Raw genomic sequence first — 17236 nt, 5'->3', positions numbered from 1 at the left:
TAGTGCTTCCATCAACCCTCTTCAGCCTGGACTGTAGAGCAAAACTGTGGGATAGGGCCTCTTTCCCGTGCATAGGCCAGAAAAGGAAGTGAGCTCATGCAGGCAGGAAGGAGACCCAATCTAAAATTGGAGGCAGGGGCTCTGCAGGGCTGGAAGAAAGGACTAGCAGTGGAGAAAAGGATCTGGAGCAGTGGCAACTGGGATCTTCTGGTGAAAAAGAGGATCAGGAGCAACTGCAGGAAAGCCCGTGTTGCTAAAGAGAGGATTGGGAGCAGGGCCCGTGTGACTGAAAAGATCAGGAGCAGGTCCAACACAGCTGAAGACAGGATCAGAAGCAGGGCCTGCGAGGCTGAAGAGATGATCGGGAGCAGGACCCGCACCGCTAAAGAGAGAACAGGAGCAGCTGAAGCTCATGCAGGTGAAAAAATTGTCTTCCCACAAATGAGAGAGAGAGGAGACCCCCTGTTGCTGTAGTGATGCAAGAAAATGGCTGCAGCTGTTGCTTACACTATCCAAGGAAATAGAGCATGTGTGGTGCTTCAGATCATGTATGTATATATGAGGGGGCAGAGAGCATATCTGCATGTGTGTGTGTGTGGGGGGAGGACAGAGAGCATGTGTATATGTGTATGTGAGAGCATGTGCATGTAGGCAGGATACACAGAACATGGATGTGAGAGCATATATATTTGTATGAAGGGGACATATCTGTATGTGTGTGTAAGAGCAGGTGTGTTACAGAGGCCAGGGGTCCGAGAGCATGGGTGTGTGTTGGGGGGGGGGGGATGACACAAAGTTTGTGAGGAATGGCATGGAGTCAGAGAGTGTGTGTGTGTGTGGGGGGAATCGAGAGCATGTGTGGCAGGCATGGAGGACAGACTGCAAGTATGTGGGGGGGGCCATAGGGACAGACAGAATATGTATGTAGGGGGAGAACATGTGTATATGTCTGGGGAGGGAACAGAGAGCATGTGAGGGAGAGAGAAGAGAAAGATTGTATGCCCCCATCCTGCTTCTGCTAATTAATCCACGACAATTTCAGCATGACTGGAAATCTAAGTTCCCAGGTATGGAGAGAAGGTTCCTTAAATCCTTATTAGTTTTAATTATTGAGTATTATTTAATGTCTGCTGTTTCAAAATATTTTATAGTATTTGTATATCAGTTTAATTATTGGATTTTATTCTTTTTGTCAGCTGTTTTGAATTTTTTTTTTTTGTATGGTTTTACTATTATGATTGAGGTTTTATGGAGTATGGTGATTGTTTTTCCAATGTAGCACTGCATAGAGAGTCTGGCTTGTTGTTCTAAGTTCAGTTGTTTTCTACAAGTTTCTATTTATACTTTATGGTCTTTTTATTCTATATCTGTGTTTTGCATATGTGACCAAGGTGAGGTATTCTGCTAGCATGTAGTTTCTTTTTAAGGATCTATAGCTCCCTGACTTGTTCTGTTTTTCTAAAAGGAGGTGGATTGGTGTTTTAGGGCCTGGCGTAATATTTACTGTTTCCTTTTTCATAGGTAGGGTGGTTATTGATGGAATGCTGGCAGTTAGTGCTGTTTTGGGAGTTTACTATATTGTAATTGTTTACTCATGGCTTTCTGAGGGTCAAGTCCAACAAAGCACAAGAGCAGTATCTGCACTCAGCAATAATATATCAGCACAAGGAATGCAGAAAAAGTTTACATAGTCCATTGTAAATGTTCAAATAAATCTTTTTATTCATATGGCAACGCCACTGTAGTTATTGTAACTTTCAAACTGCTTCGTCGGGAGGGACAGGCAATTTATATCAACAATTCTAAAAGCAAAACATAAAAGGACTATGTTAATCAATGGGAACATATGCCGATAACTTTTATAAATCAAACATTGAAACATACCTTCATGAAGCTTACAAATGTATATCATTAACATCATTGTATTCTTAAACACTGTCAAAAAAGGTGCCAACCGTGTGGACCAATCAGCTGCACAGGAAGAGCAGGCATAACTTGTGCGACAGAGGTAGGGGGGGTTTTAGATAGGGCCGGGGGGGGGGGGGGTTAGGGAGGGGAAGGTGGGGGGAGGTGGAAGGAAAGTTCCCTCCGAGGCCGCTCCGAAATCGGAGCAGCCTCTGAGGGAACGGGCAGCACGCGCAGGGCTCGGCGCACGCAAGTTGCACAAATGTGCACCCCCTTGCGCGCCGACCCTGGATTTTATAAGATATGCGCGGCTACACGCATATCTTACAAAATTCGGCGTACTTTTGTTCGCGCCTGGTGCACGAGTAAAAGTACGCGCGCGCGCTGTGTTTTAAAATGTACCCCCCCTGTGTTTACCTGACTGTAGACCCCATCTAAGACCATGCAGAATATAGAAAACATGAGTGCAACATTTCAGCCCTATCTTGGCATCGACTGGAACTTGTGGGATGAGTCTTTATTTGAACTAGTTATAATAATGGCTGCAATGTTAAAAAAAAAATAAAAAAAAATTTGACAGTTGTCATCAGTGAACCTTTGGCTTGAAAATATATTTTCTTTTCTAAATAAATGCGGAAGTGCTCAAGTATGTGGAATTATTTGTGCTCTTTTGCTACCTCTTTTTCTCTCCCACCTGCCCCTCCTGTTCTCCACATCACACTTTACATCTCCTGCACTAATAGCCCCATCTCCTCCCATAATGCATTCTGTTAGCTGAGTTATAGCGTGTTAGTCAAAAGGTTAACACCTAGTTCAAAGTAGGTGTTATATGTTAGGCCTTAGTGAGTTCACACTGAATAGCTCAGAAGCAAGTATACCATTCTATATTCGGTGCGCCTGCTAAAGTTTAATTTGCATATGACTGTTCTCCATACTCTTTGAACAAGTGCCAACATTTGTGCATATGCACTAATACCATTACTGTGCACAGAAGGGCCTTAAAGTTGAATTTTAAAATCATGATGCATGCCAAAATTTGGGGATGTGAGAATATCTGCACACGCCGAGCAGATTTTAAAAGCTGCCTGGATACGTTCGTAAATGACACTGCGCATACACACCGGATCTTCTCAAAAAGGTGCACGGGCAGTACTTGGGCAGTTCAAGACTTAAAGCCAGAAATTTGTGCATATATACTTAAGCGAACTGACTCACACCAAGGTCCCCCGCCGCATAACTTGACTTCTGCTGTAGATGATTTTTAAGTTAAAAAAAAAGAAAAAGCCATTTCAGAAGGATGTAAAGGGTCTGGGGTAAGTGGGGAGTATACAGGCTATCAAACCAGGGGGATTAGGACTTAACTTGCTGGTAACTGGTGAGGAACTGGTAAAACAGGCAATGGCGTCGGCGCATGTCCCTTTTAAAATGTCCCCTCTTACTTGGTAAAAATGGCGCTTGCGCGCACAGGTGCATGTCAACTTAAATTTGAGCGCTATTTTATAACATAAGAGCATAAGAAATTGCCATGCTGGGTCAGACCAAGGGTCCATCAAGCCCAGCATCCTGTTTCCAACAGAGGCCAAAACCAGGCCACAAGAACCTGGCAATTACCCAAACACTAAGAAGAACCCATGCTACTGATGCAATTAATAGCAGTGGCTATTCCCTAAGTAAAATTGATTAATAGCCATTAATGGACTTCTCCAAGAACTTATCCAAACCTTTTTTGAACCCAGTTACACTAACTGCACTAACCACATCCTCTGGCAACAAATTCCAGAGCTTTATTGTGCATTGAGTGAAAAAGAATTTTCTCCGATTAGTCTTAAATGTGCTACTTCATGGAATGAAGTAACTTCATGGAATGTAACTTCATGAATGTCCCCTAGTCCTATTATTCGAAAGTGTAAATAACCAAGTCACATCTACTCGTTCAAGACCTCTCATGATCTTAAAGACCTCTATCATATCCCCCCTTAACCGTCTCTTCTCCAAGCTGAACAGCCCTAACCTCTTCAGCCTTTCTTCATAGGGGAGCTGTTCCATCCCTTTATCATTTTGGTTGCCTTTCTCTGTACCTTCTCCATCGCAACTATATCTTTTTTGAGATGCGGCGACCAGAATTGTACACAGTATTCAAGGTGCGGTCTCACCATGGAGCGATACAGAGGCATTATGACATTTTCCGTTCTATTAATCATTCCCTTCCTAATAATTCTTAACATTCTATTTGCTTTTTTGACTGCTGCAGCACACTAAGCTGACAATTTTAAAGTATTATCCACTATGATGCCTACATCTTTTTCCTGGGTGGTAGCTCCTAATATGGAACCTAACATCGTGTACTTACAGCAAGGGTTATTTTTCCCTATATGCAACACCTTGCACTTGTCCACATTAAATTTCATCTGCCATTTGGATGCCCCATCTTCCAGTCTTGCAAGGTCCTCCTGTAATGTATCACAGTCTGCTTGTGATTTAACTACTCTGAATAATTTTGTATCATCCACAAATTTGATAACCTCACTCGTCGTATTCCTTTCCAGATCATTTATATATATATTGAAAAGCACCAGTCCAAATACAGATCCCTGAGGCACTCTACTGTTTACCCTTTTCCACTGAGAAAATTGACCATTTAATCCTACTCTCTGTTTCCTGTCTTTTAACCAGTTTGTAGTCCACGAAAGGACATCGCCTCCTATCCCCATGACGTTTTAGTTTTCGAAGAAGCCTCTCATGAGGGACTTTGTCAAACACTTTCTGAAAATCCAAATACACTACATCTACCGTCTCACCTTTATCCACATGTTTATTAACCCCTTCAATAAAATGAAACAGATTTGTTAGGCAAGACTTCCCTTGGGTAAATCCATGTTGACTGTGTCCCATTATATCATGTCTTTCTATATGCTCTACGATTTTGATCTTGAAATTACTTTCCATTATTTTTCCCGGCACTGAAGTCAGGCTCACTGGTCTATAGTTACCCGGATCGCCCCTGGAGTCTTTTTTAAATATTGGGGTTACATTGGCCATCCTACAGTCTTCAGGTACAATGGATGATTTTAATGATAGGTTACAAATTTTAACTAATAGATCAGAAATTTCATTTTTTAGTTCCTTCAGAACCCTAGGATGCATACCATCTGGTCCAGGTGATTTGCTACTCTTTAGTTTGTCAATCTGGCCTACTACATCTTCCAGGTTCACAGTGATTTCGTTCAGTTCATCTGACTCATCACCCCTGAAAACCATCTCCGGAACTGGTATCTCCCCAACATCCTCATTAGTAAACACGGAGGCAAAGAATTCATTTAGTCTTTCTGCAATGGCCTTATCTTCCCTAAGAGCCCCTTTAACCCCTCTGTCATCTACTGGTCCAACCGACTCCCTCACAGATTTCTTGCTTTGGATATATTTTAAAAAGTTTTTATTATGAATTTTTGCCTCTATGGTCAACTTCATTTCAAATTCTCTCTTTGCCTGTCTTATCAATGTTTTACACTTACCTTGACGATGCTTATGTTTTATCCTATTTTCTTCAGATGGATCCTTCTTCCAATTTTTGAAGGATGTTTTTTTGGCTAAAATAGCCTCTTTCACCTCACCTTTTCACCATGATGGTAATCGTTTTGCCTTCCTTCTACCTTTCTTAATGCGCGGAATACATATGGACTGCGCCTCTAGGATTGTATTTTTAAACAATGTCCAAGCCTGTTGAACACTTTTAACCTTTGCAGCTGCACCTTTCAGTTTTTTCTATTTTCCTCGTTTTATCAAAGTTTCCCTTTTTAAAATTTAGTGTTAGAGGTGCAGATTTACTTATTGTCCCCCTTCCAGTTATTAGTTTAAATTTGATCATGTTATGATCACTGTTGCCAAATGGCCCCCACCACCGTTACTTCTCTCACCAAATCTTGCATTCCACTAAGAATTAAATCTAAAATAGCTCCCTCTCTTGTTGGTTCCTGAACCGATTGCTCCATGAAGCAATCATTTATTACATCCAGGAACTTTCTGTCTCTAGCAAGTCCTGATGTTACATTTACCCAGTCAATATTGGGGTAATTAAAATCTAGTAACAAAGAGAGTCAGCAGTGTCCACCACAACTAAATTCTATCAATATCAAGGTGGAACTAAATCACATTTAGTAGTAATAGCTATAGAAGGTGTCAGCAAGCCTGACGTTGTGTGACTTAAACCAAGACACCAACCGGTCTTCTCAATCATTCACCTTCCTTATTTTAATTTATTCAAAAATATTTTTGTTAGGATTTTTTCTTCTTATTCTTAAAATAAGTCCTCCATCGGTAAAAGGTAGACTCTTAGTAAATTTTGCTTCAACATATGATTGCCCAACACGGCCAGTGTTTCACCCTTAAGCTTCTTCAGGGGCATATGAAAGGCATATAAGCAAGAGTCTTTATCCTATGATAACGATAAATAGGACATTTATAAAATATATAATCACATGAAAGGTGAAAAAATCAATACTTATCTTCAAGTTTATCAAGCTACCCATTCATCAGGACATGACGTCTCAGCGTTTGTAACCGGAACGGAGTGGAGGAAACGAAGCCGAATATCGCGTCTCTTTAAACGTTCAGCAGTCGTATGACGTCACTAATTACGCCGATTATTCATGATGTGTCGTCTTTACGAAATCCTATCAAGACAGACAGTGGTGATAGACAAGTTTTTCTGTTTATCCGAGAAACGAATGTAGATCTAATTCAGCATTAAGACCCATAGGAGTAACTGTATTTAAACGAAAAATCCAACGCTGTTCTGACTAACAGTAAACGTTCACGATCACCCCCATGCCAATGTAAGGGAATATGATCTATTGCACAAAAATATAAATCAGCAAATGAATGTCCATGTTCTGTGCAATGTAATACAAGAGGTTCATCTTCTCTTTTATTTTTAATATTAGATCGATGTTCGATCATTCTTGTTTTCAGTGTCCTTTTGGTCTTACCGACATAAAGAAGATGACAAGGACATTGTATAAGATAAACAACCATGGAGGAATTACAAGTAGTAATGTGTCTTAAAAAAATCTTATATCCGGAATTTACAGTAAAACTATATTGAATGTTCATTGATGAACTGCAAACAGAACAATTTTGACAGGGTTGATGAGAGCCAATAGACCGTTCAGACTGAACAGAGGCAGTAGAACTATCTAATCTAACCAGGATGTTTCTTAAATTAGTGGCCCGGGAAAAAGTGATACGAGGCGGTGCTCTAAAAATCTCGTGTAATTGTAGAACATGCCAATTTCTCAAGATAGAACGACAGATTTCCAAAGCAAATGAAGAGAGAGGAAATACACAGGTGTGATGTTAATCAGTATCTGTAGATTGCGGGAGAAACAGCCATTCACGATGGCAGTATTTAGCTCGATGATATGCTTTACGAATACATTTCAATGGATAGACTCGGCCAAAAAACGATCTTGTAGAACTTTTGACTGATTCTCGAAATCTGCTATAGTAGTGCATAGACGTCTTGCTCTTATAAATTGACTCACAGGTAAATTGGTTTTTAAATTCTTCGGGTGAGCACTGGTATAATGCAAATAAGTGTTAGAACTAACAGACTTGCGATATAATGACGTCACAAACTTCCCTTCAACAAGAGTAATCTGTATATCCAAAAAAGTAATTGAAACAGATTCAATATTGGAGGTAAATTTCAAATGGATGTTACAGGAATTTAACCAAAGCGTAAAAGCTTGAAAAGTGTCTTCCTCCCCTCTCCATAAAATGAAAACATCATCAATGTATCGTTTCCATGTTATTAATTGTTGTTGAAATGGATGGTGAATTAGCCAAGTTGATTCAAAAAAATCCATATATAAATTTGCCAAGTCGGGGGCCATAGTGGCCCCCATGGCGGTGCCACATATCTTTTGAAAAAATCGGTGATTGTAAGCAAAGAAATTTTTCTTTAAAGCCACAGTCAAAAGTTGTAAAAGAAAAACAGTTGGAATATGATGTGGTCTGGGGCGTTTATTGAAAAATATTTCTGCAATTTCTATGACTTCATCTTGTGGTATTGACGTGTAAAGGGCTTCAACATCCAGGGTAGCCATCTTCAAGTTGGTGGTATCTATGTCCAAATGTTCCAGATAAACAATCATATCAGAAGAGTCTTTTACATATGAGGTAATCTGAGGGACAAAGGGAGCCAAAAAGTGATCAATAAAACATGAGAGTGGTTCTAAAAGTGACCCACAACTGGACACTGTTGGGCGCCCAGGGGGATTCTGAATGTTTTTGTGAATTTTTGGTAGAGTGTAAAAAACTGGTACTTGGGGATGTTTCTTGACCAGATAACTTGCCTCTTTTGGTGTCAAAAAACCTAATTTTACACCTTCCTTCACAATCAATGATATTTCATGTTGAATTTCTGTGGTTGGATTAGAATCCAAACTCTTGTAAAATTTGGGGTCACTTAGTTGACGGAGAATCTCTTTGTCATAGTCTACACGATTCTGTAAGACTATTTTGCCTCCTTTGTCTGCGGGCTTTATAATTAGTTCTTTAGCTGTTTGTAATTCTTGAAGGGTGATCCTTTCATTGCGGGACAAATATGAAAAGGCTGATTATTTATGTCTACATGTAGAGATGCAATATCTTGGGATACTAATTGGTAAAAAACTTTTAAAGCAGGGTCATCGGGTCCAGGCGGTATCCAGGTGGAAGGATTAGACAAAATAGACAAATCAACAGCTGTTGTATGCGAATCAAAAAAATTTTTTATCTTCAAATTGCGAACAAAACGAAAAAAGGCCACTTGTAATGAAAACTTATCACCCAAAGTACTGGAGACAAACGATAATCCACGTTCCAACACCTGTAATTTGAACAGGTGTCAAATCCCATGATGATAAGTTCAGTCCTAAAGATCCTTGTTTTGTTGTGAACGTGTGACCCGGGGCTCGTAGTTGTCTTGCCAACCTGATGGGTGGTAACGGGTATATCGATTCCGATATGGTCGTCGAAGCCCTCGTTGATTCTGTCCTAAAAAAGACGATGATGAGGATTTTAAATTAGAAGAATCCGTTCTTTGAGGACGTGATCGCGGATGATCATCACCAGAAGAATCATCTCCACTGGAGTCAAAGGTCACATGTCTAGACGCTTTAGCTGTTTGATCTTTATTCATCCAGGGATATACATATCCATGATTATAATCACGTTCATCCCTACATAGTTTATCATATTTAAATTTCTTTAATTCTGAACGGAATCTTTCAATAATTTCCTCTGTGGTTTTCATTTGTATCGCAAATTGATCTTTGTGTACAATAGAGACCAGCATAGCTTTTCTTACTTCTATCTCTTCATTTATGGCTGTCACTGAAATTTGAGCTTTTTTAATGATCAGAATCATTAAGTCTAAACTGCATTTGTTGAGCACAGCATTCTAGTCAGATACAAATTCAGGATCTTCTCTGTACAAGTGCGGCTCCTTAATCCTTTCTCCCGCGATCTACAGATACTGATTCACATCACACCTGTGTACTTCCTTTCTCTTCATTTGCTTTGGAAATCCGTCGTTCTATCTTGAGAAATTGGCATGTTCAACAATTACACGAGATTTTTAGAGCACCGCCTCGTATCACTTTTTCCCGGGCCACTAATTTAAGAAACGTCCTGGTTAGATCAGATAGTTCTACTGCCTCTGTTTAGTCTGAATGGTCTATTGGCTCTCATCAACCCTGTCAAAATTGTTCTGTTTGCAGTTCAATGAACATTCAATATAGTTTTACTGTAAATTCCGGATATAAGATTTTTTTAAGACACATTACTACTTGTAATTCCTCCATGGTTGTTTATCTTATACAATGTCCTTGTCATCTTCTTTATGTCGGTAAGACCAAAAGGACACTGAAAACAAGAATGATCGAACATCGATCTAATATTAAAAATAAAAGAGAAGATGAACCTCTTGGATTACATTGCACAGAACATGGACATTCCTTTGCTGATTTATATTTTTGTGCAATAGATCATATTCCCTTACATTGGCGTGGGGGTGATCGTGAACGTTTACTGTTACAGTCAGAACAGCGTTGGATTTTTCGTTTAAATACAGTTACTCCTGTGGGTCTTAATGCTGAATTAGATCTACATTCGTTTCTCGGATAAACAAAAAAACTTGTCTATCACCACTGTCTATCCTGATAGGATTTTGTAAAGAAGACACGTCATGAATAATTGGCGTAATTAGTGACGTCATACGACTGCTGAACGTTTAAAGAGACGCAATATTCGGCTTCGTTTCCTCCACTCCGTTCCGGTTACAAACGCTGAGACGTCATGTCCTGATGAATGGGTAGCTTGATAAACTTGAAGATAAGTATTGATTTTTTCAACTTTCATGTGATTATGTATTTTATAAATGTCCTATTTATCATTATCATAGGATAAAGACTTGCTTATATGCCTTTCATATGCCCCTGAAGAAGCTTAAGGGTGAAACACTGACCGTGTTGGGCAATCATATGTTGAAGCAAAATTTACTAAGAGTCTACCTTTTACTGATGGAGGACTTATTTTAAGAATAAGAAGAAAAAATCCTAACAAAAAATATTTTTGAATAAATTAAAATAAGGAAGGTGAATGATTGAGAAGACCGGTTGGTGTCTTGGTTTAAGTCACACAACATCAGGCTTGCTGACACCTTCTATAGCTATTACTACTAAATGTGATTTAGTTCCACCTTGATATTGATGGTAATGGAAATCTCCCATTATCATTGCACTGCCAAATTGGTTTGCTTCCCTGATTTCTCTTAGCATTGCATCATCTGTCTGACCATTTTGTCCAGGTGGATGGTAATATATTCCTATCACTATACTCTTTCCCAACACATATGGGATTTCTTCCCATATAGATTCTACTGAGCATTTAGTCACTTGTATGATATTTATCCTGTTGGACTCTATACCCTCCTAGACATAAAGTGCCACACCCCCACCAAGTTGATCCTCCCTATCATTACGATATAATTTGTACCCTGATATAGCACTGTCCCATTGGTTATCCTCCTTCTACCAAGTCTCCGTGATGCCAATTATGTCAATCTCATCATTTGCTGCTATACACTCTAACTCTCCCATCTTACATCTTAGACTTCTGGCATTGGCATATAGACATTTCAAAGTGTGGTTTTTGCTTGTTTTAACAACCTGCTTTTCAGTTGTTTGGGATAATTTGGAAATCATTAGCTTTGGTGATTTTTTACATATAGGCATATGAACTATGTTTGCTTTTAATGGAACCTCTCTGTTGGGATGCCCTAACTCTCCTGTTTCATTAGTATCCTTCAAGGATACATTTCTCTGAACCATGCACTGCTGTCGGCTTTTCCCCCTTGTTCTAGTTTAAAAGCTGCTCTATCTCCTTTTTGAAAGTTAGTGCCAGCAGCTTGGTTCCACTCTGGTTAAGGTGGAGCCCATCCTTTCGGAAAAGTCTCCCCTTTCCCCAAAAGTTTCCCCAGTTCCTTACCAAGCTGAATCCCTCTTCCCTGCACCACCGTCTCATCCACGCATTGAAACTCTGGAGCTCTGCCTGCCTTTGGGGACCTGCTTGTGGAACAGGAAACATTTCAGAGAATGCCACCCTGGAGGTTCTGGATTTCAGCTTCCTACCTAAAATCCTAAATTTGGCTTCCAGAACCTCTCTCCCACATTTTCCTATGTCGTTGGTGCCCATATGTACCACGACAGCCGGCTCCTCCCCAGCACTGTCTATAATCCTATCTAGGTGATGCGTGAGGTCTGCCACCTTCGCACCATGCAGGCAAGTTACCAGGCGGTCCTCACGTCCACCAGCCACCCTGCTATCTACATTTCTAATAATCGAATCACCAACTATGATGGCTGGCCCTAACCCTTCCCTCCTGGGCAGTACCCCTGGGAGATTTGTCCTCAGTGCGAGAGGACAATACATCACCTGGAGAGCAGGTCCTTGGTACAGGATCACTTCCTGCTACACCAGGGTGATGTTCTCCTACTGGGAGACCTTTCTGATCCAAGGCAGCACTGGGGCTGCCAGAATGGATTTGGGACTTGGCTACTATGTCCCTGAAGGTCTCGTCAATGTACCTCTCTGTCTCCCTCAGCTCCTCCAAGTCTGCTACTCTAGACTCCAGAGATCGGACTTGTTCCCTGAGAGCCAGGAGCTCTTTGCACCGAGTGCACACATACAATGTCTCACCGGCGGGTAAAAAATCATACATGTGACACTCAATGCAAAAGACTGGAAAGCCCCCCTCTTGCTGCTGGACTGCTGCCTTCATCTTAGTTTTATTGAGTTTCTAGTTAAGTTTAGGATACTAAGGGAGTTGGAATGAGAGTACTTTAAATTTACAGGTGAATTTAGTAATTAATCAGCTAGTGTCCTACAAGGGGATGATTAAACTTTCAAGAAGGGCTGGTACAATATTATGTTTTAGATAAGACCCTGAATGATTTTTAATGAGAAAGAGTCTTGTGCCTAAAAATCAGGGGTTGAGTGGGTGGGAAGGACAGACACTAGAATTAACTATCTCTGGTTTGCTTATTACCTCAGACACACACAAACTCTAAAGAATATATCCCTTAATTTCACCTTTCACCAAACTTTTATAAGCCCAAAAATTTCTGAAAACGATACTTACCAATCCTCTTAAACCACGGTTAAATTAATCTTCACTCAGTGACCTCTGGACTCCTCTCCCGGGGGATGCTGGGAGCAGTATGCAGATGAGCCTTCCATTCCTCCTCTACTGCAAACTGTGCGGGGCCTCTGGAAGCTAGGGCTATGGAAGTCAATCCCTGGATCACTTGTGGTGACCTCTGGACTCCTCTCCCGGGGGATGCTGGGAGCAGTATGCAATGAGCCTTCCAGTCCTCCTCTACTGCAAACAATGCAGGGCCTCTGGAAGCTAGGGCTGTGGAAGTCAATCCCTGGATCGCTTGCGGTGACCTCTGGAATCCTCTCCCGGGGATGCTGGGAACAGTATGCAGATGAGCCTTCCTGTCCTCCTCTACTGCAAACCGTGTGGGGCCTCTGGAAGCTAGGGCATGCATATTTGCGTGTATGTTATAGCTGCATTCTTGGGTGCGGGCCGACATACACATGCATATGTGCAGTCCGATTGCCAGTTTGAAATTCATCGTCTTAGTGTATAGCTTGCTATTCTGAGTGCATGCTACATAGCCTTTGGGGGTAATTTTCAAAAGGATTTAGATGCTTAAAACTGGATTTTACATATGGGAATGCACTTATGCTTTTGAAAATTACTACAATATGTCATTGAACTGTCCATAGAATTTGCTTGAGGAAGTCATGTAAATGGCTTTTGAAAATTGCTAGGATAGTATGTTACATTTACGCATGCAACTCCTTTGAAAGTTACTTTCTTAAGTCCTAATTATAAAAGCCCTGCGCGCAGCGATTCCAGGGGATATGTGCGTGGCTGGGCCACATGTGCGCCACGCAGATTTAAAATGGCTCACAGCCACGTGCATATCTGCCGGTATGCGCCGAAGAACGGGTTTAGGAAAAAGGGGCGGGCCGGTTTGGAGTTTGAGCGGGGCTTGGGGGGACAGCGCCATTCAGCGCTGTCCTGCTGAAGCGTGCTTTGGGAGTCGACCGGCCCACGCAAGTTACTGCTGCTCCGGAGAGCAGGTAAGTTCTGCAACAAAAAAAAGAAGGGTAATTAGCGGGGTTTTAGGGGTCGAGGCAATTAAGGAAAAAGGGAGGCAGGTTAGCTAGGGGGTTTAGGAAGTTCCCGCCCAGTCCGGTCCTTTATTGGCACGGACTGGGAGGGAACTGGGGACAGGGCCTATCGCGTCGCTGCACACATGCGCGCACCAATATAAAATTCTGCCCACATATGCGCCTGGGTAGCACATTTTATAACATGCACGCATCGACGAATGCATGTTATAAAATTGGCATGTCCATGTACGTGTGCTGGGAACCGCATGCACAGGGACGCTCGTACACAGGTTTATAAATGTACCTTTATGTGTGCATGCTAAGATTTAATACATAGGCTCTTTTGTATAGAGAAGTATACTTTGTGCCTAGAGGGAATGATTGAGATGGTTGTGAGTAGGAAAGGAAAAGATACTCCTTAAGATAATTTTTCTTTTAATAATCAACACCTTTATTTTATTTCCAGGAGTGTTCATTTTTACTTGCAATTTTTGTAGTGCAATGCATCCCTTCAGGCAATGAATCCTAAAAGACAGAGCTTTTATTTTGAGTTTAAATCCATTAAAAATGAAAGCTCTGTATTTCAGGAAGGATCATGTAAATGCATGCCTGACACTGATTTTGAGGTGCAAAATCAATCCCTCCAACTGATAATTTCAGAGAAGCTTTAACTGGGGAGTAAAGGGTAGAATTTATGTATGTCAAGCCTGAGGTGGAATATTCTACCACTCACATTTTAGTTTTGTACAAAACTTAACACCCACCTAAAGCCTGCCTACATTATAGTATCTGTTCACAGAAGTAAAACACTTTCCTTTGTGCATCACAAAACAGATGTGACTAATGTATTGGAAAAAAGTCATAAAGAATGCAAACCAACTGCAGAAGGGAACGTTTTTAATCAAAAGAGACTGAAGTTATAAAAGAATAGTTAATTTCAAAGAGATTTCGCAATACTATTCTCTAATTCTTGACAAGGGCTACACCACAGAAATCCAGTTAAAAATAATGTACTTGGCTGTACATTGCCAAAATGATAACCCAGCTAGTATCCAGCTTCTATTCAAATGCTAAATTATCAGGCAGTTTTTTCTGTGGCTTATGTTTGAAAAGATACTTGTCTCTGTAAAGTTGTGTATTCCACTGGAACTGATATAAAAAAAAAAAAATTCCCCCTCCCATTCCTTGAAGAGGCATACAATGGAAATGGTCTCTTTGTATATCAGCGCCTTTCTAACTGAAATAAAACAAACTGTTGCCAAAGATTCAGCAACACTTCTAACCCGTGCAAATCGCAGATCAAAAAGAGGTTTTTGTACCAAGGTATTTTTCTCATTGAGCAATAGCTATTTGGGCTGACATGGAAGATTTTTTACTTTGCTAAACAGAGATTTACTCCTGTGCAAAGCTTTTTTGCCTCTTATTTGCTGCTGTTTGGTCATATCAGCAAAATTTGGTTTAGCTATTTTCAATATGAGTATTCATATGAAACAAAGTGCATATTTTCCCCCACCACCACCAGCACCACCACCACCACCAAAGCCCAGTTTTGATAACATCACATTGTTTCTGCACAATGCTGTTGATTTTATTGTAAAACAAAATTGTATAATTAATTTTTTGAGTTTTCTTTTTCTTGTCTCTTTTATCTTGTCATTCATCAACCTGGATACATCCGAAGACTGCTGTGTTCACTGTATCCTAGCTTGCCTGTTCTGCGAATTCATCACACTCTGTAACATTGTGCTAGGACAAGCGTCGTGTGGCATCTGTACATCAGAAGCTTGCTGTTGCTGCTGCGGGGATGAAATGGGCGATGACTGTAACTGCCCATGCGACATGGATTGTGGGATAATGGACGCCTGCTGTGAGTCCTCAGACTGCTTGGAAATCTGTATGGAATGCTGTGGGATTTGTTTCCCATCATAAAATAGTTATCCTTTATATTTTATTAAACAAAAAAAACAAAACTGGAGAATTTTTTTTTTTCTGTTGGTAAGGAGAATGGCATAATAAGATACTTAAACAGTGTCCTAGTGTTTGCACTGCTGTTTCCACTTCCAAGCATTTTGTGCTTTACATGTGTGTGGGTTAGTGTGAAACCTGAATTTCTAGTGACCTTCAAAGGAAAGTTTTTCCAAATGGGAGAAGGTATGCAAATATGAATGAAACACGAAAACTGACTTTCTAGAAACTACCAAATTCAAACATCTACTATCCCAAAGATAGGCAAACATTTTTCTATAAGAACAATCAAAGGAATATTCAAGAGGTGGGAGGTGTTAAACTTGGACAAGGTGGGAAAGTAACTTACTTTTCTTAATTTTCATGTATTTGCTTTGTAATAATTGATAATAAGACATGTTCACTGGTTGGTTAATAGACTCCCATTGTTCAGTTCTCTTTTACTTACTCATAACCTTCTCTCTAATATTACTTGAATAATTCAGTTCCTGAACTTAGATCTAGGGGCCTAGTTAATAAAGAATAAGGTACTTGTTTAGGTTAAATGTATTGAGTCAAATATTTGAGACAACAGTATTAAGGGGGAAAAAAGGGTCCACCCAGAACCAAAAATATCTTACTTTCTGGGATGCACAAATGTCTGTGGATATGCCTAGATCCAAATATCTACCCCGTTAGAGTAATCATGTGCTCCCCAACATTCCTAAAAAAATTTGATGTGGATAGAACACCAAACAGAAAAATTACTAGGGCACACACAAACATGGCGATCTCATAAGCCTTTGTTCCTTTTAGAAAGTTGCTTAATAATAAAAATGGATAGATGATTGAGTTTGCAGTTAGAAACAAATAAAATTTCGATCTCATAGTCTCATTCTGATTTCTGCTTCATTCCAGAGATATTATATTAGTATTTAAACTTTTTGAAAGCTCCCTCTGCTGACTCATTTCCACCATTGTGGGACAGATGATCTAAAGTTTTTTTTTTCCCCATTTTGTTTCTATGGGAAAATGCTTGATACATCTGGCCCATAAGTCTAAAGAAATATGGACACTGCTGCCCTGATCTCCATCATAACTTCATGAATGCATGCATCACATTGATATATTTAAAACGCAAATATAGCAAAAGTGGCTGAACTGTAAACAACTTAAAAAACATCAGACATGGCTATAACAGAAAAGAGTATGAACATATAAGAGAAAAAGCATTTTGGGCTAAGAAAGAATACATTTCTAGAAATAAAACCAAAAAAGTAAGCAGTAGGATCAAGGAATGAGCAACCTTAGGCCTGGATTTATCAAAATACACTAAATATCGCCTGTGATAGAAAAAGGGGTGTGTTTTATGGTAATAGGCACAAATTGCAATAAACTTCCTAAGTTGCTGCAAATTGTGATAACTTTTTTGCACTTTGAAATAAGTGCCAGAATGTGTATTTCCTACATACAACCACTGGGTGGACCATGTTTACTATTGGGGGGAGGGAGAGAGAGAGAGAGAACCTAGCCGTAGTGCCCTCACCCTAGATAGGTATTTATATCTCTATGGGAGGCCCATCTAGTAACTCGTGGTGAGGTTTAGGTATTAGTGTAGGGGTTAGGGGCCACTTTGACATTCAAAGTGAGACATACGAAT

At 40.2% G+C, this 17236-nt stretch overlaps 1 protein-coding gene across 7 annotated transcripts in view; it reads left to right on the top strand.

Moving 5' to 3' along the window:
* Positions 1 to 16471, top strand: part of MDFIC (MyoD family inhibitor domain containing) — a 325718-nt gene extending 309247 nt beyond the window's left edge. For all 7 annotated transcript variants that reach the window (XM_029615987.1, XM_029615986.1, XM_029615984.1 and 4 more), the window contains one exon: positions 15314 to 16471. In XM_029615987.1, coding sequence (XP_029471847.1) covers positions 15314 to 15561 — 248 coding nt within the window. In that variant the 3' untranslated portion in view covers positions 15562 to 16471. The remainder of the gene's footprint in view (positions 1 to 15313) is intronic.
* The last annotated feature ends 765 nt before the right edge of the window (positions 16472 to 17236 follow it).

Source organism: Rhinatrema bivittatum, chromosome 9 (genome assembly GCF_901001135.1).
Source record: "Rhinatrema bivittatum chromosome 9, aRhiBiv1.1, whole genome shotgun sequence".
NCBI classification, from domain to species: domain Eukaryota; kingdom Metazoa; phylum Chordata; class Amphibia; order Gymnophiona; family Rhinatrematidae; genus Rhinatrema; species Rhinatrema bivittatum.
The sequence above is the reverse complement of the archived record's forward strand: the minus strand, read 5'-3'. Positions and strand labels throughout refer to the sequence as shown.